This window comes from Microcaecilia unicolor, chromosome 7 (genome assembly GCF_901765095.1).
Source record: "Microcaecilia unicolor chromosome 7, aMicUni1.1, whole genome shotgun sequence".
In the NCBI taxonomy this organism is placed as follows: Eukaryota; Metazoa; Chordata; class Amphibia; order Gymnophiona; family Siphonopidae; genus Microcaecilia; species Microcaecilia unicolor.
The window spans coordinates 242207092-242228691 of NC_044037.1; the positions used below are offsets into that span (position 1 = coordinate 242207092).

The following is a 21600-nucleotide window of genomic DNA, read 5'->3' on the forward strand; positions in this document are numbered from 1 at the left end:
CCTATAACAGTTTCCCTACCTCTGAGTATCTTCTTCAGTCTTGATTCTGAACTTTTCTACGAACCTAGCCCATCACCCCCCCCCCCCCCCCCAAAAAAAATCACCCCTCTAATTCCTCCAGTCCCGCCTTTAAGTTATCCATTGCTCCGCCCACTGGTCCAAGCCCCGCCCCCTCCCAGCCTCCGGAGCGAAATTGGCTTGAGGTGTTTCGGTTGTGTAATTGTTGCGTGTGTGATTTGTTTTCGCTAAACTTTATGGAATAACAGCGGGCGTCTGTGATATGGTTTTTTCTTTCACAATTATGGGACGTGTGTATGTCATGAAGTGTTTGTTTGCATTGCTGCTGCTGCTGATTTCTCAGAGTTTTGCTGAAGAAGAAACAACTTTGACGGAGGATCAACTTTCTGTTTTGCTCAGTAAGTGAAGTCGATAGATTTTAACAGTCCAGTAACTCCCTCTCAGCAGAAGATTTGCAACCGTGCAACGCACAGCTGCGTGTTTTCAAACACTGTCCCGTTTATTTATTGCACATAATTTGAAGTGCGTGCTGGAGATGGGAGATGATAACACGATGTAGGTCCGCTCAGAATTAATAAACCATTGCAGAGATTTGGGGATTGGCTTTCATTTGGGAGGTAAATTCTTGCCCATGCTGACTGCATGAAAACATCCGGTCCTGGGAAAGAGCAATGACTACTACGGATAGATACCCCATTAGCGAGACAAACCAATGTGGTGCAAGGCCTTGGGCACATAATTATCTGCAAATAAATGCAATAGCCATCAGATATGTTAATACTTAACCGAAATCTGTACATATTTGGAATGGGATTTTCTGTATTTAAAAAATATACTGTAGTATCCTGAAATAACCTTTATATAGCCTACTGAATTTTATTCACACAAATCCTAGTTTTCAACTCTTACCTCCCGATGCTTGACCGGCATGTTAGGAGGGGATCCAGTAAGTTTCCTATTTATCAAACCAGAAAATGTTAATGATTATGATGAAAAAGACCTCCTGTCTATAATGTAGTTTTTATCACATGTGCTTTTCATAACTTTCGAATAATAGAGATACTGTAACTTAATATTAAATTTGTGATCTTAAAAAATAGAACTGAAAAGACAGTTTTCATCTGGAGAAGGTAATGGAGACCAAAGGGATGATAGGATTCAGTGGCAAGAGGATGGAAAGCAAACATTGAGCACTTCAGCTCAAAACAGCAGATCTGTTTCTTATAATAATTTCAAGCAATTGCTTTCACAGGTCTCTCTCTGGCTAATTTTTTTATGGACCTTTCCTGCAGGAATTTTTCCAAGCCTCTTTTTTTAAAAATTTAATCTTTATTTTAACTTGGTACTAACTACCAATTACAACACCACTAAATAAATGTATCCACGTTAGGTCGGTCATTATTTGGATTTTGAACCAGAGGTATCCCTGATAGAAGAAATTCTGACAGATAGTGAATTTATTTGAGGATGAATGAGAGTCTTGAAGATTCACCTCTTTTGAACCCTGTTGCGTTAATCATCATGCCCAAGTCCTCTAGCAACAGATGTGGTTTAATTGTTCTCTGCATGAAAAAATATTTTTTGCATGACAAAATAATTTGTTTTCAACTGATGATCATTACTTTCATGTACTCTTGTTTTGGAGTTGTTTGAAAGGTGAAACAATCCTTCCCTATTTAACCATTCTACCTTACGCATGATTTTACAAACTTCTGAAGAGCCCTAACCTATAAAACCTTTCTTCATAAGAGAGGTACTCCATTCCCTAATCTTCCTGGTTTCACTATATTCTTCTTGAAAGGAAATAGATTTAAAAAAACAGATCCTTCATATCTCACAGCTTTCACTTTAAGCAAGATCAACATATCAGCTAGTTTGTGTTTTGACTGCTCAGACTGACTCGGGGGCCTCAGGAAGCCATTTGGTAGAGCGACTCGGCAACACAACTTCTGCTGTGATATTAGTGAGACAGAATCCCGTTGGTATGCAGTAAGCAATGAGAACGCAAATTACTGCCATGTTAATCCGCAACTCAGTGCAAAATGTCTTCCTTCCTGTCAGTACCTGAGTAGTGATTGGCTCAGGCACGCACAGGAAGGTGGACGTTTAAAAAAAATTGCTAGAGATCTGCATTCTCCCCAGTGTCCCTCCCCTGACTCAAGTTGACCTGAATCAACCTCACTCCCTGCCCCATATTAAAATAAATTTCCTGGTGTCTAATGGCAACCTGCTTCCCAACCCCAATATGACATCCCTCCCGCTGATTCAAAAACAAAAAAAATCTCTTCTCCCCCTAGTTAAAAAAATATTCCTGTTGTCAAGTTGCACTCCTCTCCCCCCATTGCCCCCCCTTCGCCTATCGTTAGAAAACTATTTCCAGGTGTCTAATGGCACATCCCAACCCCTCCCCTAGAACCTTCTTGATCACCATACCCTATTGATGGCCATTCGCTCCTTCCTCCATGCCACTGTCTTTGAAAATGGTGGCACTTGATCCCACCTGGTACTTCCTGGGATATACCGAGCGGGGCTGGTCTGCCACATAAGGGAATTTGGAGTCTGGTTGAAACCAGGATTACCTGGGTAGCGGCAATATTCAGTCCACTAACTAGGTAATTATATGGATAAAGTTAGGTCAGTAGAAACAGCTAGTTTGACTTGATCTAGGTATATTAAAATAAATTTCCTGGTGTCTAATGGCAACCTGCTTCCCAACCCCAATATGACATCCCTTCCGCTGATTCAAAAACAAAAAAAAATCTCTTCTCCCCCAAGTTAAAAAAATATTCCTGTTGTCAAGTTGCACTCCTCTCCCCCCATTGCCCCCCCTTCGCCTATCGTTAGAAAACTATTTCCAGGTGTCTAATGGCACATCCCAACCCCTCCCCTAGAACCTTCTTGATCACCATACCCTATTGATGGCCATTCGCTCCTTCCTCCATGCCACTGTCTTTGAAAATGGTGGCACTTGATCCCACCTGGTACTTCCTGGGATATACCGAGCGGGGCTGGTCTGCCACATAAGGGAATTTGGAGTGTGGTTGAAACCAGGATTACCTGGGTAGCGGCAATATTCAGTCCACTAACTAGGTAATTATATGGATAAAGTTAGGACAGTAAAAACAGCTAGTTTGACTTGATCTAGGTAATTATTGCTGGCACCCAGATAAATGCTTGCAGCTGCATTATACCCCGATACTCAACCTCAGTAACGGGGTGCAGTCCGAGTCTGCATGTTTAGATCTAAGAAACCCACAGCAGCTGGCCTTAAAAAAAAAAAGAACCCCAAACACTGCCACAGGCTGAATAATTGACCTGAACAATTCAGAATGCATTTTGAAGTTGATGTTTGTTTCACTGATTTATACTACATATTCTACACTTTTAGGAAGCGATTTTCTATAGATTGCCTAAAGTTAGGCGCCTGGATGATGCACGCTAAGCACAAATTGTGCACAAGTGCCATTATAGAAAACTGGTGGAAGTCCACATGCCTGACTTTAGAGGCAAGTATTTAATTCTAGTTCAATGATTGGTGTAAATGCTCGTGACTAACTTTAGGCAGTTAGGCGCATAAGTGCTAGTATTCTAGAACCTGTACATGTAACTGTCTGAGGTGCCCCTCTCAGTTCTACCCTCCCTTGAAGCTGCACGCAGTTATAGAATACCAATAAAGGGCAGTTATGTGCGTGACTGCTAATTGATGTCAATTATGGCCAATTAATTGATGCTAATATAGAAAACATAGGCAAAGACCATATGGCCCATCCAGTCTGCCCATCCATGCCATCTTATTCTCCCTATCATTCCCGTAGAGATCCTATATACTTGTCCCAAACTCTCTTGAATTCAGATACTGTTTTTGTCTCCACCACTTCCACCGGGAGGCTCTAACACGAATTCACAACCCTTGCCATTAAGAAGTGTTTCTACTTCTAAGTCTATCCCCTTTCCCCTTCATCCTATGCCCCCTCATTCCAAAACTTCCTTTCAATTGAAAGAGATTCGCCTCCTGTGCACTTATGCCGCGTAGGTATTTAAATGTCTGTATTATATCTCCCCTCTCCCGCCTTTCTTCCAAAGAATACATATTGAGATCTTTAAGTCTTTCCCCATACATTTTATGATGAAGACCGCTGACCATTTTAGCAGCCGCCCTCTGGACCGACTCCATCCTGTTTATGTCTTTTTGAAGGTATGGTCTCCAGAACTGTACACAGTATTCTAAATGAGGTCCTCACCAGAGTCTTAAACAGGGGCATCATTACCTCCTTTTTTTCTACTGGTCATTCCTCTCCCTATGCACCCAAGCACCCTTCTAGCTTTTACTGTCACCTTTTCTACCCGTTTGGCCACCTTAAGGTCATCACATATGATCACACCCAAGTCACGCTTGTCTTTCCTGCACAAGAACTTGTGTGCATTTCCTCTTTTACCATCCTAGTTTAATTAAATCTTTTTTGGTTTGAATCGCACCTTCTGGCCTGGACTGAGTTATTGGATGGAAAGACAATGCTGAATGAGTGGATCTATAGCACCTTTCAGCCTCCCAGCTTATCGGTCCCGGCCTTAACCCCACCAAACAATCTGAATAATATTTTAAGTAGCCTGTCCTGATGCTCACCAGGCAACAACCAAGGGTTACAATAATAACTCTCTCTCCTAGAGAAACAGTTAGCCAGTCAGGTTTTCAAGATAACCACAATGAATATGCCTAAAATAAATTTACATATACTGGAGACCTACTGTATAGCGATCTATCTCAGGCATATTGCATAAAGACATTGGAGTTGTAGTAATGGATCAGACCAAGGGTCCATCTAGCCCGGTAAAGAGACCAGTCCAGGTTACAAGTATCTGACAGAGTCCTAAAAAGAGGCAAGATTCCCTGCTACTTAATATCAGGGTTAAGCAGTGACTTTTCTCAGGTCCCTCATGAGAGACTCCTGAAAAAATTAAGGAGGCATGGGATAGGAAGCAATGTTCTGTTGTGGATTAAGAATTGGTTATTGGGCAGAAAACAGAGGGTAGGGTTGAATGGCCATTTTTCTCAATGGAGAAGGATGAATAATGAAGTACCACAGGGATCTGTACTGGGACTGGTACTATTTAACATATTTATTAATGATCTGGAAATCAGAACAACAAGTGAGGTGATTAAATGTATAGTTGGCACAAAACTATTCAAAGTTGTCAAAACGCATGCAGACTGTGAAAAATTGCAAGGAGACCTTAGGAAATTGGAAGACTGGGCATTCAATTGGCAGATGAAATTTAATATGGACAAATGGGAAGTGATGCAAATTGGGAAGAATAATCCGAATCATAGGGTCCACCTTGGACAAGTTCCTGAAGGAAAAATCCATAGTGTGCTATTGAGATAGACATGGGGATTGGTAGCATGGAATGTTGCTACTATTTGGATTTCTGCCAGACACTTGTTACCTGGATTAGCCAATATTGGAAACAGGATACTGGGCTAGATGGACCATTGGTCTGACCCTATATGGCTATTATGTTCATAACTTAATAATGGTTTATGGACTTTTCCTCCAGGAGTTTGTCCAAACCTTTTTTTTAAACCCAGCTACATTGATTTCTGTTAACCACATCTTTCAGCAACAAGTTCCAGAGCTTAACTATGTGTTCAGTGAAAAAATATTTTCTCCTATTTGTTTTAAATATGTCACTGTGTAAATTCACGGACTGTCCCTTAGTTTTAGTACTGTTTGATAAAGTAAACAGTCAATTCACATTTACTCATTCCAATCCATTCAGGATTTTATCCTGAAACCTGGCTATGTGTGCCTCCAGGAGAGGGTTGAGAGGAAGTGCACATTAAGGGTGAGCACCCAAAGGAGAGAAACCAGCAAACTGCCACATTAATTACTTGAACCATGTAGCTTGGAGTATGGAACTGCCCTTCGCTTTACATCAGTTAGTAGAACATCATGGAAAATTACTTACGTGAAGCTACTTTTCCCACACCCAGGGTGACCATACAACAAATACCATCTTCTGTAAGGGATTCCTCTTTCATAGTACCAGGAGTTATAATAGACCTTATTAGCTCATTATATTATTTCAGCTAATGGAAGCAGTTTTGTTACAACAGATAGTAGATGTGGCAATACATTGAGCAGGATACATCTTGGATTTGATATTCTTGGGATCTAGTTTGTTGGATTGTTGACTTGGAAAACCAGCAGTTGTGTCTGTGGCGTGGTTGGATCATTCATTGATAATGTTTGAGTTGTGCTTGGAAGGACCAAAATTGGAGAAGAGTATGAACAGAACGGGAGGAAGATTGAGGTTCGTCCACAGTTTGAATTACATGGTTTATGGAGGGTACATTCACCAGGATTACAATTTGATGACACAGATTGGTGCTGTGAATTGTTGGGTGAATTTATTGGACCAAGCTTTAGAGACAGTAGCCCAAACAGGGAGGTCATTGCTAGAGATGACTATTGCCCATGTCCATGGAAGATTTCCTTAATAGTTCAGGTGCGGCATGAAGTAAGGCAAGCTGAGCATAAGTTGGGTAAAACAAAGGCTGCTGATGACCTTGATAGTTATAAAATTCGGATGTTGGAATATGTGTGGTTGTGTGATGATACAAGGAACAATTATTATCAACAGAGAATATCTGGAGCATTAAATAAACCTAAGGAATTGTATCAAACTGTACGGTTTTTGTTAAATTGGCATAAAGGAAGTAGGAATGTTGTGGGGGCCTAGTGCTGAGCAGTTTGCAGATTTTTTTTTTTTTGGTGCAGAAAATAGACATTTTGAGGAAGGAAGTGTCAGTGAATTACACTTTGAGTAGTTTGAATGATGGTGATGATATAGATCCAGTATGGACTGAGTTTGTATTAGTGAGTACTAAAGGGAGAGAAATGATTGTAAGATCGGTGAGGTCAACAAGAGCATTGCAGGATCCTTATTCATCAGGAATCGTGCAAAATCTATCATGTGAGATAGCACCTTCTGTTTGTTGGATAGTAAATAAATCATTGCAGGCTGGTCTTTTTCCTAAGTTTTGTAAACAATCTACTGTGAAGCCCTTGTTGAAGAATCCTAGCATAGATTCTGTAGACTTGTGTATTTATAGGCCTATCTCTATTATTCTATTTTTGGGTAAGATTATTGAAAAAGTGGTCCTTAGACAACTTGATGAGTTTGTGGATCAAATTGATGGTCTCGATCCTTATCAATATGGATTTCGACGTGCGCATAGCGTGGAGACATTACTAGTATCAACAATGGATCAAATAAAGAGAGGGATGGATGATAATACTTGTTATTGCTTGGTATCATTAGATATTTTGGGAGCTTTTGATTCCATTGATTTGGATCTGTTACTTCTTAGATTAAAAGATGTAGGGATTGGTGGGCAAGTTTTTTGTTGGTTTACCTCCTATTCGACTGGATGATCTATGGTCGTTTGCAGTGGAGTACAATTGTCACTGAAGTCATTGGGAGTGTTTTATTGCTTTTATGCTGACGATGTCCAGTTTTGCTTTCTTGTACGATTGTGGGGTATTGATGTGGATGTTCAATTAAGTGATTATATGATGAGTGTATGGTTTGGATGAGACAGAATGGGTTAGTGTTGAATGTTGCAAAAATTGAGTTCATGCTAATTGGTAGAGGGGAGACACTACATTGGCCAGAGAAAGTGTGGTTGGGGAATAAGTATGTTCCTTTGAGGAAAGAATTGAAATTGTTGGGAGTTGTGCTAGATAATAGACTCAACATTAGAGCACAAATGAATAATGTGGTTCAAACAGCCTTTAAACATCTATATATGGTGGCTAAATTGAAACCGATGATACCTAATTATGACTTCAGATGTTTACTACAGAGCATGATATTGGTGCAACTGGATTACTGCAATGCCGTATACTCCGGAATGTCTTCTTTGAGAGTGAGGGCATTGCAGATAGTTCAGAACGCTGTGGCTTGTGTTCTTACTGGAGTTTCAAAAATTTTCTCATGTATCCTCAACATTAAAACTACATTGGTTACCTATGTTGCAAAGGATTCAATTTAAGATTTTAACACTTGTTTATCAGATTTTGTATCTTGCAGCCCCCGTGTTATTTGAAGGAATCTTTGTCTATCTATCAGCTGCGATGGGTACTGAGATCAGAAACAGATATAAGACTTTCAATGGATGTTGTGAATCAATTACATTATGCTGACAGATGGGCTATGGTCTTTGTGTCGTAGTAATCTCACTAGCAGGCTTATTTTCGAAAGAGAAGGGCGCCCATCTTCCAACTCAAATCGAGAGATGGGCATCCTTCTCTCAGGGTCGCCCAAATCAGCATAATCGAAAGCCAATTTTGGGTGTCCTCAACTGCTTCCCGTCGCAGGGATGACCGGGTACTTGTACCGGGTACTTGTAACCTGGCTTGGCAACTGATGGAAGCAGGATGCTGGGCTAGATGGACCATTGGTCTGACTTAGTATGGCTACTCATATGTTCTTATGTATGAGGGTTCTGAGGTTGTGGGTGTTAGAGGATCCAGCCACGGGGGCATGTCAGCACAGTAGCGAAGGCGAGACTGAGGCGTGATTAAGAGATGGGCGTCCTCGGCCAATAATGGAAAAAAGAAGGGTGTCCCTGACGAGCACTTGGCTGACTTTATTTGGTCCATTTTTTCTTGCGACCAAGCCGTGAAAAGGTGCCCGAACTGACCAGATGACCACCGGAGGGAATCGGGGATGACCTCCCCTTACTCCCCCTGTGGTCACAGTTGTGGGGAGTGGTTTTGGGGGGTTTGGGGGCTCAGCACCCAAGATAAGGGAGCTATGCATCTGGGAGCAATTTGGGAAGTCCACTGCAGTGCCCCCTAGGGTGCCCGGTTGGTGTCCTGGCATGTCAGGGGGACCAGTGCACTACGAATGCTGGCTCCTCCCACGACCAAAGGGCTTGGATTTGGTCATTTTTGAGATGGGCGTCCTCGGTTTCCCTTATTGCCGAAAACCGGGGATGACTATCTCTAAGGTCTACCATCTCTAAGGTCGTCCTAAATGTTGAGATTTGGGCGTCCCCGACCGTATTATCGAAACGAAAGATGGACGCCCATCTTGTTTTGATAATACGGGTTTCCCCGCCCATTTGCGAGGGCGCCCTCATGAAAACTTGGGCGCCCCGTTCGATTATGCCCCTCCATGGAATGCACTTCCTGACCAACTTCGCCTTTGTGGCAGCTTGACACAGTTTAAGAAATCCCTAAAGACTCATTTATTTGTGACAGCATATTTTTAAAGCAGCTATAGTAGTAAACTCCCTAGAGTTTACACAGATAGCATTTCCTCAGACATTTTCATTTCTTTAAATGGGATAAGGGAAAGGTTAAACCTTCAGTAGCCACATAGATTATGCCTGATAGAAACAACTCAGCAGAGACTTCTAGTACCTATAACAGTATTAGGCATATGAACTTTCGACCCACGGTTTCTTCCATACCAAGTAATGAGCCTTCTGCCATGAATGACAGTGGTAGAAAAAGTCACCCCTTTGGAGGAAAACCCGAGGGACTATAAATACCAAGCCCATTTGAATGGCCCTATTTTTGGTGCTTGCTCCCTGGCCACTTCACTGTTCATATAAGGAGATACAGTGCAGCCAGTGCACAGGGGAAGGGAAGGAGTGTGCAAAAGAGCTATTGAAAACTGCTGTACTGAACTCAGGTGGAACTGGAATGGGGACCAGACCACCAGCACTATGTTCACAGGAGATACAGAGGAGCAGCAAGGAGATTTGCCTGGAGGAGCTAGAAAGGACCCAATAAGGTTCTAGCCTTATCTCCCAGGACAGGGAGATCAACCACACAATCCTATCCAGATGATGAACTGGAAGGCTTACTGACCCATATTACCTAGAGAAGACTTCTGCAAAAACATCTACCAAGGCAGAGTGTTCAGCAGAACATCCACTAAAGACTATAAGGCTAGCAAGTGCACACATCTTCTTAGCAGTAAGACAGAGAAATAAAAGATGGACTTACACATAGACATCCATGTCCCTTGTTTTGCCCTGTTCATAATTTGGATGCTTCAGTTTGTAAAATGGATGTTCATGCTGGATGTTTCCATCATATGGGCATCCATTTTAGAACAAGCTGTATCTTGTTCCAAAATACATGTGAGATGGACGTCCATTTGTGACATACTGACTGGGATGTCCACATTCTGAGTTAGACGTCCTTTCTAAAATGCCCCTCCATGTTATCCAACTTGTTGCATCTGAAGAGGATATACAGGTGTATATTTTGGTCGACATCTTTCCACTCATTTGTATGGCATTATACTCAAACTGTCTTGAGCACAAGTATGCAGCTTGTTTTCTCAACTCCATAACCCTTGATTTGTAAGTGCTTAAGGCCATATGTCCTAAAAGGTCTTTCTCCAATACCATTATTCTGCCAGCTTGTGGCATAAAGGGGTGACATGACTTAAAATTCATAGGCAAGGCCAAGCTTAAAATTCAGCCAGTAAATCTGGTTGGTCTCTGTGGGCCAAGAACAAGTCATACCAGAATGAATAGCCAGCTGGCTTTTTTTGTTAAATAAATCCAGGGCACTGCATTGTCGTTTTGATGGAATAGGCACAGGAAGACAGACTAGATTATGTGGTACAGGGGAAATCGGAATAGTTCAGTTTGGCAAATAGAAAGCAAGGACTTAAGGCAAGAGATTTTGCTATGTTTCAAATGCTTATGTTTTCCTCCTTTTTTTTTTCCTGTAAGCCCATCTTTTACTTCTCTGTCTTACTGCTAAGAAGTTGTGTGCACTTGCTAGCCTTTCCTGGAATTTAAAACTGAAGTTCCTCTTAAGAAACTTCTTAGTCTGCCAAGTTATTTTTGCCTTCCTTGTTTTGGGGATTTGGAATTTAGCTTGCACCTTTCAGTAATAGCTCAAGATCAGTTACAGTCAGGTGCACTAATTATCTTCCTTTTCCCAAGAAACCTTGCAATTTAATTGGTACCTGAGGCAATGGCGGGTTAAATGACTTGCCCAAGATCAGCAGGAGCTGCAGTGGAATTTGAATCCTAGATTCCCTAGTTCCAAGCCCACTGTTGGGATCATTAAGCTACGTCTCCACTCCATCTTCTTTTTCTCCCTGTTGGTCATTTTCATCTTTAGTGATTTCTTAAAGCAATTGTAACAAACCAAATATATAGGGCCCAGCGCAAAACTGTAAACAAGGCAGGGGAGTGCCTACATTTCGGGGGCACCAAAAGTTCCCACAAGCAGTGCGTACCTGTTGTTCTGACCATGATTTCCAGGGAGCAGTAGGAGGGCATCGGAATACCTCAATTTCCCCTCTCTTCTGCTGCTGCTGCTGCCGCCTCTGCCACTACTCTTCCTCCAGACCCGCAGCACTGATCAAAGCACCAATGATAATCTCTGGGGAGCCCTCAAGGTTATGTTTTCGAAAGCCAGCTGGTCCCACCCCTCTGATGCGTACTTCCCATCCCCAGAGGGTAGAACCAGTAGGGCCTTTGCGAGCAAGCATATGAGCTTAAAGAGAGGGGATGATGCTGGATGGGTAAGTGGGAGGAAGGGGAGGGAAGAGAGAAGGCCCTGGCCCTGCAGATACTTCATTTATGCTGGTGTTCTTTTTGCTTATTGTAATTTTCCTCTACTTTGTATTTAATTTGATAGCACAATAGAAAACCAAAATGTTTCTCTAACTGTTCATATTTCTGACTTTTTAATAATATATACGTGTTTATTTGTTTTACAGAGAAAGGAATGTTTTTTATCCAGAATGATCTTCTTGGTCGCTGCATCAAGGTGTCTAGATCAGGTCTTTTCCTGGAAGATTGCAGTCAACGATCTGCGTCTATGCTGTGGAAGTGGGTGAATTGGCAGCGTCTTTTCAATATTGGCAGCAGCATGTGCCTGGGACTTAACATCAGCAATCAGGAAGAGCCACTGGGTGTTTTTGAATGCGACACCTCTCGGTATTCTCTGCAGTGGCACTGTAGGAATTCAACACTGAATGGTTTCTCCCAGTATAAACTTGTTTCAGAGAATGGCAGCGTTTTGGCTAGCAAGGAGGTGTATCAGAAGTGGAAGCAATACATGTCGGATAGTGAAAGTCTTTGTGAGCATCCTTTTCAAGGTAAAAATATATAGACTTATTTATTTGGACTTGCTCACACCTTTTTCATAGCTCAAGGTGAGTTACATTCAGGTAACACTGGGTATTTCCCTGTCCTTGGAGGACTCATGATCTAATTTTGTACCTGAAATAATGGAGGGTTAAGTGACTTGCCCAAGATCACAAGGAGCAGCAGTGGGATTTGAGGTAGGCACCTCTGGATGTCAGGACTAGTGCTCTAACCACTTGGCCACTCCTCCACTCCAGGCTTAAATGAAAAGCTGAGTTGCATGTGCCAGGGCTTACAACAAAATATTTATGTTTCCATAACAGAACAGGGAGGGTTAAGTTGCAGTTGTGATGGGACCCCTCCTAACCTCTGTACAGTTCATTTGCTCTGGACACTGAAGGTAGTTCTGTGAGTCTTTAGTGTTTACAAGATGAGCCAGAGGCAGTCTTGTCTTTCAAAAATGCAGTGATTCAAAACCAAATATATTTCCAACGCCAATCTACTTGTATGACAGCTGATTTCAAACAGCCATTTCAGGCGGTCATACCTAACCTGACTGTCACCTCATAATTTATCTACGTAAGTCTGTAATGAAAACAGACCAAAAAAGCTATTCCAAAAATTAATACTTTCATAATGTACCAAACTGTGGTCCAGGGATGAGGGGGTAGCCAGCTGGTGTCTCATGAGCTGCAGGCTGTTCCCTGAAGATAAACCTGTTGCTTTTGCACTATTATTCTTCAGGTGCGAACAAGCGTGGCTGACTCCAACTACGGTCTTTCCAGTGGGAGGTGCTGGTTCACTATTGCATTTCAATAGTGAAGGACTGGCAAGCTCTGCAGGACTCCAGGGAACCTGCCTGCCCCTAGCCTTTGAAAACAGAATATAGAAGCATCACCCCCTTCTGTCAGCAATGCAGTTGGAGGACTTCTGTTCAACTTAGAGGGAACAGTGGGCTGTACCTCAGACTCGGCCCCTTTAGAGACCTACTGGAGAATTCAAGGTATATGCTAGACCACCAAACACGTTCAGAACTGGATTAGATCTTCCTGTATGCCGATCTCATGCATCATGTGGTTCTGATTTCCCCATTGAATTCCCTAAGAAAAGCAAGGCTACAAGTCCCTGCATGTATTGGGGTAAGCCCAGATCTGGATCAACCCTGTTGGGTGAATCCAGATCTTGTTGGCAACCCTAGGTGTGGGGACTGAGAAAGGGACTGGTATTGAATGAGCTTGAGAAAGAGACAAACTGTGGGCAGTGGAGAGACTGGTGTGGGGAAAAACTGGTGAAGACAAGATGGAATGGGAGGCAGGGCAGGATTAAGGCATAGGCAAACTAGGCATTTGCCTAGGGCCCAAATGTTTAGGAGGGGCCCTCTCAGATGTACTATTTCCAAGGAAGTTGCTGGCAGAAAGAGTGTGTGAAGAGAGGGACCTAGAGCCACCACTACCCATAAAGTTTTCCTGTCAACTTCCTATGCATTATCATCCAGTCATCAGGAGTTGGTGACCAGCACTTCTTACATGCTGCTTCCTTCTCTACTGGTTTCTCTCTATAACCAAAACAAGCAGGGCCCGTTTGTGGAACTTTTAGAATGTATTTATATTTCTATGGATACCCAACTTGTTTTCCTGGGGTCTACCAAAGGGTTAATCCTGACCTGAGGCGAAGTCTAGGTTGGGGGAATTGTGAAAGGTAAAAATTGGAGGGAGGATCCAGAATGAGGGAAAGAGAAAGAGAGACTAGTGGGGAGGAGAGAAGGAGGAGCAGAGGTGAAGGAGGAGGAAGACCACACCCTCCTCCAAGGTGAGGGTCCCTACTCTGTGTATTCTAGTTTCATGGCTCTTATTAACAAGTTGACCAGCCCTGCTTTAGTGCTTACTCCCTCTCACTCTTTCTTCACTTTGCAGTTTCTAGTAACAGTTTGAAGGCTGTTGTCCTGCCTAGCAGCTGATCACTTATCAGTTTACAGCTTATTCACTGCCTCACTCTGGCTTAATGAAGGTAGTATTGTTACCGTTGTTATTACCCAGCACTAAAGACACTTGTAAAATGAAAATTTTGGCCACTTCCCTGTGGCTGCTCAGTCACTTCAGCTTATACCTGCTTAATTAAAGTGGCAGTTAGAACACTGGGCAGGAGGCCAGGGTTCAAATTCTGCTACTGCTGATTCTCTTTGTGACCTTGGGCAAGTCATTTCACCCTCCTTGCCTCGGTATAAACTCGCTGCTTTCATTGTCCCACACTATTACATTGGGCTGTTAGATTGTAAGCCCTTTGGGGACAGAGAACTATTTACTGTGAATGTTACTTGCCTTGAGTTACAAATGAGAAAGTACGAGCTAAGAATAAATTAAAATTCTTTTTTCTTGTTAATATTTAATTACAGCACAGAAGCGTTAAGAATGAAAGGCAATTCTTTTGTGAGCTGTTCTCGTTGTTTAACTCTGTCCTTTTGTGAGAGAGCGTGAGCGCTTTGAAATAATCACTTTTGAGTGTTCTGTTCCATTACAATAGCTGTTATCACTAGAGGGCTACCTTAAAGCATCCTATCACAAAATGAATCCACATGTGTAATACAAACTCAATCATGTTAATTTATGCTTTCTTTCATTTGTTTAAAAAAACCTGTAGTTATAAATCAAATCGTGAGGGTATTTCCCACAACCAGCCTTTCAGGTTTCATACAAGAAGGCATTGGGTGGGGGCAGAATAGTAGCCACTTCACTGGAGAAACTAGATAAGCCATTTTGGACTTTACCTATAGTCATTTGCTATGTTGAGAGAACCCTTACCTCCAGTTTTAGGGAATCTTGAGGTAAGCTAGAGATGCCGGTTCGTGGGTGCTTGAGTACTCCAACTATATTACTAAAATTTTATGGTTTTTTATATATGATGAATTTAGTCTGCTTGTTTTATTTATGTGGATATTTTGTATATTTTTTATATTGTTCTCCGTCCTAGATAATGGCGGATTATAAATAGTAAATGTAAATCTAAAATATTGAGCAAACCCCTGATCTATATCCAAGAAGGGGTCATTTGTGTTAAGAATCCCCAGTCGTTTTGAAAAGTTGGCTCCTCTTTATAAGACACTAATTCTATTTTGCAGTCTTGCAGTGGGCCAGTAACAAATCCCTTGGACACTAGACCTAGACTCTGTGGCAGTGACAAAATCAACCTAATGTTCAAAGGGATCAACATTTAGGAGGAAATTCTTAGGCGTCAAGATGCAGCACAAGGATCACGGCTTCTATAAGCATCACAGTGCTCAGATTCCATTGAAGACTAACCCCCAAATGCTATATATCGTGCCTTGATGTCTGTACGGAAATCAAAGCAGTGGCGTAGCCAGACCTGACATTTTGGGTGGGCCCAGAGCTAATATGGGTGGGCACTATGTATATATAGGTGTGAGTAGTATTTTTGGGGATCCTAAATAATTTTTAATGAACAGTCTGCCCAACAGCTGTCCTACAGCAACATAAACCACATACATATTCGGAACCTATGTTGCAAACCTTAAAACCACCATACCGAGAATACAAAACACTGAGGACCTATAGAGCTATTCTACCATACCATAAGCAGTTATTTCTATGAGTCACACAAGGAAAAGGAAAGCATCTTAAACACTACAGTGAGCACTAGAACATCAATTCACCTATTGTAAAACGAAACCAGACAGAATAGTACAGATCGTTGATCCTGCACAGTCAATGCCAACTGAAAGCCATGTCTTTTTCACAAACACAGATTCACCCTAATCCACTATAAAATAAGTAATCATAAACTTTCTATTTAGACAAAAATTAAACTGAAACCCCAAGATGCCAGACTCTGCATACAATGCAACACCACAGAAACAGAAAATGTCCCCTAGTGCAAAATATAAAGACAGCAGATGTAAATTTGAAAAAACTAACAAATACCAATCACCACTTTACAAATTAACAAATAGAAATAAAACAAATATAGAAAATAAAATAATACCATTTTATTAGACTAATACATTTAGCTGTCAGAGGCCAAAACCTTCTTCCTCAGGTCAGTACAGTATAGTGCTGTTACAGTATCCTATCCTGACCTGAGGAAGGGGGTTTTGTTCTCCGAAAGTTTGTCAAAATGTATTAAAATTAGTCCAATAAGAGGATTACCTTATTTACATGTTCTATTATAAACATTTATTAATACAGCTACAATACTACTTTATCCTAAAGCAAAAAAATAAATATATATATTTTATTTACAGTTTGTTGTCTCTGGTTTCTGCTTTCCTCATCTTCTTTTCACTGCCTTCCTTCCATCCAGCATCTGTCTTCGTTCTTTCTTTGCCATCCAGTGCCTGCCCTCTCTGCTGTCCCCTCCATCCAATGTCTGCCCTCTCTCCCTGCCCCTTCCGTGCACATCTGCCCTCTATCTCTGCCCCTTCCATCCACCATCTGCCCCTGTCTGCCCTCTCTCTCCCCCTTCCATTCACTGTCTGCCCTTTCTATCCCTTCCATCCACTGTCTGCCTTTTCTCTCTGCCCCTTCAATCCACTATTTGCCCTCCCTCTCCCATCCATCCAGGGTCTGCCCTCCCTCTCATTCCCCCTTCCATCCAGGACCTGTCCCCTCTCTCTGCCCCTGTTTTTCAGCCCCCAGTTCCAGCCCTGTTATCCCACCTGCCCCTAGTTCTAGCCCCAGCCCATATCTCCCACCTGCCCCCCCTTTTCAGCCCCCAGTTTCAGCTCCACTATCCCACCAGTCCCCAGTTTCAGCCCCAGCCCTTTTCTCCCACCAGTCCCGAGATTCAGCCCCCAGCCACTTCTCCCTGTCCCCTTTTCAGCCCCCAGTCTCCACAATTTCAGCCCCTGCCCCTTTTCAGCCCCCAGTTCCAGTGCTAGCCCCCTTATCCCACCTACCCTCCTTTTCAGACCCCAGTTCCAGCCCCCTTCATCCACATGCCTTGCATTACGCTCCCCCCCCCCCTTTCAGCTCTAGAACCATTCTCCCACCTGCCCCAGGCATGCCCCATTTTCCCACCAGCTCCAGACATAACCCCTGTTTTCCCTACTGGCCCCTTCTCAGATCCCAGTTCCAGCTCCCTTCTCCCATCTGAGACCCCCCTCCCCTCCCCTCCTCCCCACCCCTTCTCTCATCTGAGACCCCCCTCCCCCCTCTACCCCTCCTCCCATCTGAGACCCCCCCCCCCGACCCGACTGCCAGCTCCGAGGGCAGCCCTCTTAGTTCTCCTGCCACCACCCTGCCTTAAAAAAAATCTGTGAAGCCGTTTCGCAGGCAGTGTTTCGCGTCTGCCTGCATGCATTGCAAAAGAAGGAAATCGTCCGTCTCTCTTCGGGCCTTCCCTCACTGTGTCCCGCCCTCGGATGGGCGGGACACAGTGAGGGAAGGCCCAAAGATGACGAGGTTGATTTCCTTCTTTTGCAATGCACGCAGGGCAGACGCGAAGCGCTGCCTGCGAAACGGCTTCACAGATTTTTTTTTAATGCCTGATTTTCCGAGCGCTGATGGGTGGGCCTGAGTTGTGATTGGGTGGGCCTGGGCCCACCAGGCCCACCCGTAGCTACACTCCTGAATCAAAGCGTATTCTATAACAGTGTGTGTAACTAATTGGTTAATTAGCTAATCAGCGCTGTGGATGTTAAGCAATGTATCAGCACTAATTGGCATCAATGGAGATTTACATGCAGAACTCACTATGGGTAGTCGTAACGCAGTGCCATAAATTCTAAGTTGCATAGTTGAAAGGGGGCGTGGCCGTGGGTGGTGCATGTGCGTTTCTATAATTATGCGCCATGGTTACAGAATTCACCTTCTCCATTCAGGATTTATACCAAGTAGAATATGGCCTAAAGGACATAACCAAATGTGGTGGTATGGAGAGGGCTCGCGTAATTCTTTATACCATCGGAAATTTAAGCTGATTCTAAAAATTTAGGCGTACTTTAGAGAATATACCCAGGCGTATTCTTTTACCGCGTGGATTTTTTAGGCGCCAATAAATAGAATCCAGCTCTGAGTCAGCATTTACACACCAACGTTACTGTAGTGTGTACGTTATAGTAAATGTGGGACCCGCTCATGTGTATCTCGCAGTTACAGATTAACCCCCCAAATTCTGTGAAACCCAGTTATAGAATAGGGCCAGTTGTGTGCATGGCATAATTAATTGGCACATAATTAGTGACAAATATAAATAATTGTCGTTAGCAAGCATTAAGTGGCATATAGTGGAATGTAGTAAAAGCAGTTTGCTTAGCGGGGTTTTAAAAAGGTTTGGATGGCTTGGTGTTGGTGTCGGAGGATCTGAAGGTGAAGAAACAATGCGACAAGGTGATGGCCATGGCCAGAAGGATGCTAGGCTGCATAGAGAGGAGCATAACCAGCAGAAGAAAGGAGGTGTTGATACCCCTGTACAAGTCGTTGGTGAGGCCCCACTTAGAGTATTGTGTTCAGTTCAATTTCTGAAGTCCACTGCAGGGCCCCCTGTTGGTGTCCTGGCATGTGAGGGGGACCAGTGCACTACGAATGCTGGCTCCTCCCACGACCAAAGGGCTTGCATTTGGTAGTTTCTGAGATGGGCGTCCTTTGTTTCCATTATCGCCGAAAATCAGAAACGACCAAGTCTAAGGACAACTCTCTCTAGGGACGACCTAAATGTCAAGATTTGGGCGTCCCCGACCGTATTATCAAAACGAAAGATGGACGCCCATCTTGTTTTGATAATACAGGTTTCCCCGCCCCTTCAGTGGTACGTTTTGCAAGGACGTCCTCAGCAAAACCTGGGCATCCCTTTCAATTATGCCCCTCCAGTTACCATTATTAAAATGGACTTGGGGAAAATGCACTGCTTTTTTCTAGGATAAGCAGCATAAAATGTATTGTACTTTTTGGGGATCTTGCCAGGTACTTGTGACCTGGATTGGCCACTGTTGGAAACAGGATGCTGGGCTTGATGGACCTTTAGTCTGTCCCAGTATTGCAATACTTATGTAATTTGCAGTTGTGCGTAACAGACTTAAGCCATTTTTCTACAAAACGTTTGTCTAACTTCTGTGCAAATGCAAAAGGAGCGTTAAAGTGGGAGAAGTACAAGTTTGTCAGCGGAGTTCCAACTATTCTTACGGGCACTTTATAAAATAGTTGCATTTACTTCTCCAACTGCAGTATTCATGCGCCGCCATTTACACCACCATGCACATGGTATAAGAAATCGCGCCTAAAGTTTGGCATGTAACTGTGGACGAATACTAGTATTCAGTAACACATTTGACACACAAAGCTGTTTTTATAGAATGCTAAGTTAGCGCCCAGTGTTTTAGCACCTAATTTTAGCGACTTACATAGGTCACCCTTAAGTGTGCTATGCACCTGTTATAGAATACCGCTGAGCACATGGCTAGTAATTACACATGTAAATGTAACAATTATGGACTAGATTCTATACATCATGCCTAAAAAAATTGGCACTGAAAAAAATACGCCTAGACGTATTCTATAAAGTACGGCTAAATTTAGGCGTACTTTATAGAACATACCTAAATTTCTGCGCGGTTTATAGAATATACCAAGTGTCCGTCCATGCGAATAAATTTAGTCACAGGCAGTTACACCAAGTAAAACTTGTTGTAAATGCAGACGCCTAAATTAGGTACAGACTGGGTGTATTCCATAACAATGTGCATAGATTCAGGGCCGCCCCCCCCCCCCAGGCCGCCGCACCGCAGTCCCCACATGCCCCCCCTCCGTCCGCCACCGGGCCGGGCCCCCTGCATTGAAATCATCACAGCACCTCACCTGTCACCTCGCTCCGTGACTGAAAGCGCAGCAGCAGAAGATCGGATTCGCCTCCCTTCGGGCCTTCTCTCCCTGTGTCCCGCCCTCACGGAAGTTACATCAGACGAGGGCGGGACACAGGGAGGGAAGGCCCGAAGGGAGGCGAATCCGATCTGCCGCTGTTGCGCTTTGTCACAGAGGTGACAGGTGAGGTACTGTGATGATTTCAATGCGGGGGACCCGGCCCGGTGGCAAATGGTCGATGGAGCCGAGGGCGGGTGAGATCGGGGACTGCGGCGCTGGGTCCTCTTGGAGGCCCGGGGAATTTTGTCCCCCCTGCTCCCCCCTCTCGGCAGCCCTGCATGGATTTTAGAAATGCTCAGAACCTGCCCATTGCACGTCCCTTTTTCAACTATGTGACTTAGAATTTACACACATCACGTTACAGAACACGCTTAGAGAGTTGTGCACATAAATTCTAATTAATGCCAATTAGTGTCAATTGCTTGTTAATTGGCAATTATCAGCACTGATTGGCTTGTTAACTAATTAAGTTGCGTGCGCAAATCCAGAATACAACTGGATCTGCATGCACAATCTAAGTTGCGCTATATAGAATCCAGGGGTAAATGTATAAGTGCTAGTATTCTAAAACTTATACACCCAGATGGTCTATAGTAGAATGAGGGGGTTATCGGCCACTGCTAAGGACTAGATTCAGTAAATGGCACTCAAAATTTGGTGCTGAAAAAAATCACCACTGAATGGTATTCTGTAAAGGGCGCTCCGGGATGGGCATTCTTATAGAATAGCATGTAGTACACTGGATCCGTGCTCAACTTTGGGCGTGAGGATTATATCAGCTGAAACCAGGTGTAAATCCCGGCACTAAGTTAGGCACAGATTCCTGGTATTCTGTAATACTGCCCAATCTTTCCTTCACCCTGCTCAATTACTCTCAAAAGATGTTTCATAAAAGGATTCTGAATACACTTTGAATATTCCGGAGGTAGTGGTGAAAGCTTCAAATGTCTAAGTGGGAAAGGGAAAAATGTTCCTGCTCCAATAAAACCCCTCCTTTATCCCTGGACCCTTCCCACTCCCAAATGTGTTGTAACTGTCCCACCCAATAGTACTGTAAAACATTTGGAACTGCTCGTCCCCCCCTCCCCATAATCTAGGAGACATTCCATCCCAAATAAAATGGGTAAAATCCCCCTGTACCATTCTCAAAATCCCCTCTGGAACGAGCACCGGAAGCGTCTGAAAAAGAAACAAAAGACGAGGAAACACAGTCATCTTTAAAGCTGCTATTTACCCCCACCAAGCCAACTAGATTGCCATCTATTCAGATCTCCCCTAAGTTTTTTTAATAGAGGCTCAAAATGTTAAGCATATAGATGCTTCCCACATACTGAATGGCAATTGATTACCATGTAACAACCCCATTACCTACCTTAGTTAAAAGCCCCCCCCCCCCCCCAGCTCCCCTCCAAAAATTTTATAAAATTTAGGACTCGGTCCATCTAGGCCTAGAGCCTTCCCATATTTGAATTGTCTAATAGCCTGCCCTATTTCTTCCATCTTGAAAGGAGAATCTAACCATTCTGTCTCTGCTATAGTCAATTCTGGCAAAGTAATCCTCTGCAAGTAATCCATGATCTC

The 21600-nt window shown here is 43.3% G+C and overlaps 1 protein-coding gene across 1 annotated transcript in view; it reads left to right on the top strand.

Moving 5' to 3' along the window:
* The first annotated feature begins 240 nt into the window (after window positions 1-240).
* Window positions 241-21600, top strand: part of PLA2R1 (phospholipase A2 receptor 1) — a 220083-nt gene continuing 198723 nt past the window's right edge. The window contains 2 exon segments of the mRNA XM_030210858.1: window positions 241-416; window positions 11782-12162. Of these exon segments, the coding sequence (XP_030066718.1) occupies window positions 281-416; window positions 11782-12162 (517 nt within the window). The 5' untranslated portion in view covers window positions 241-280.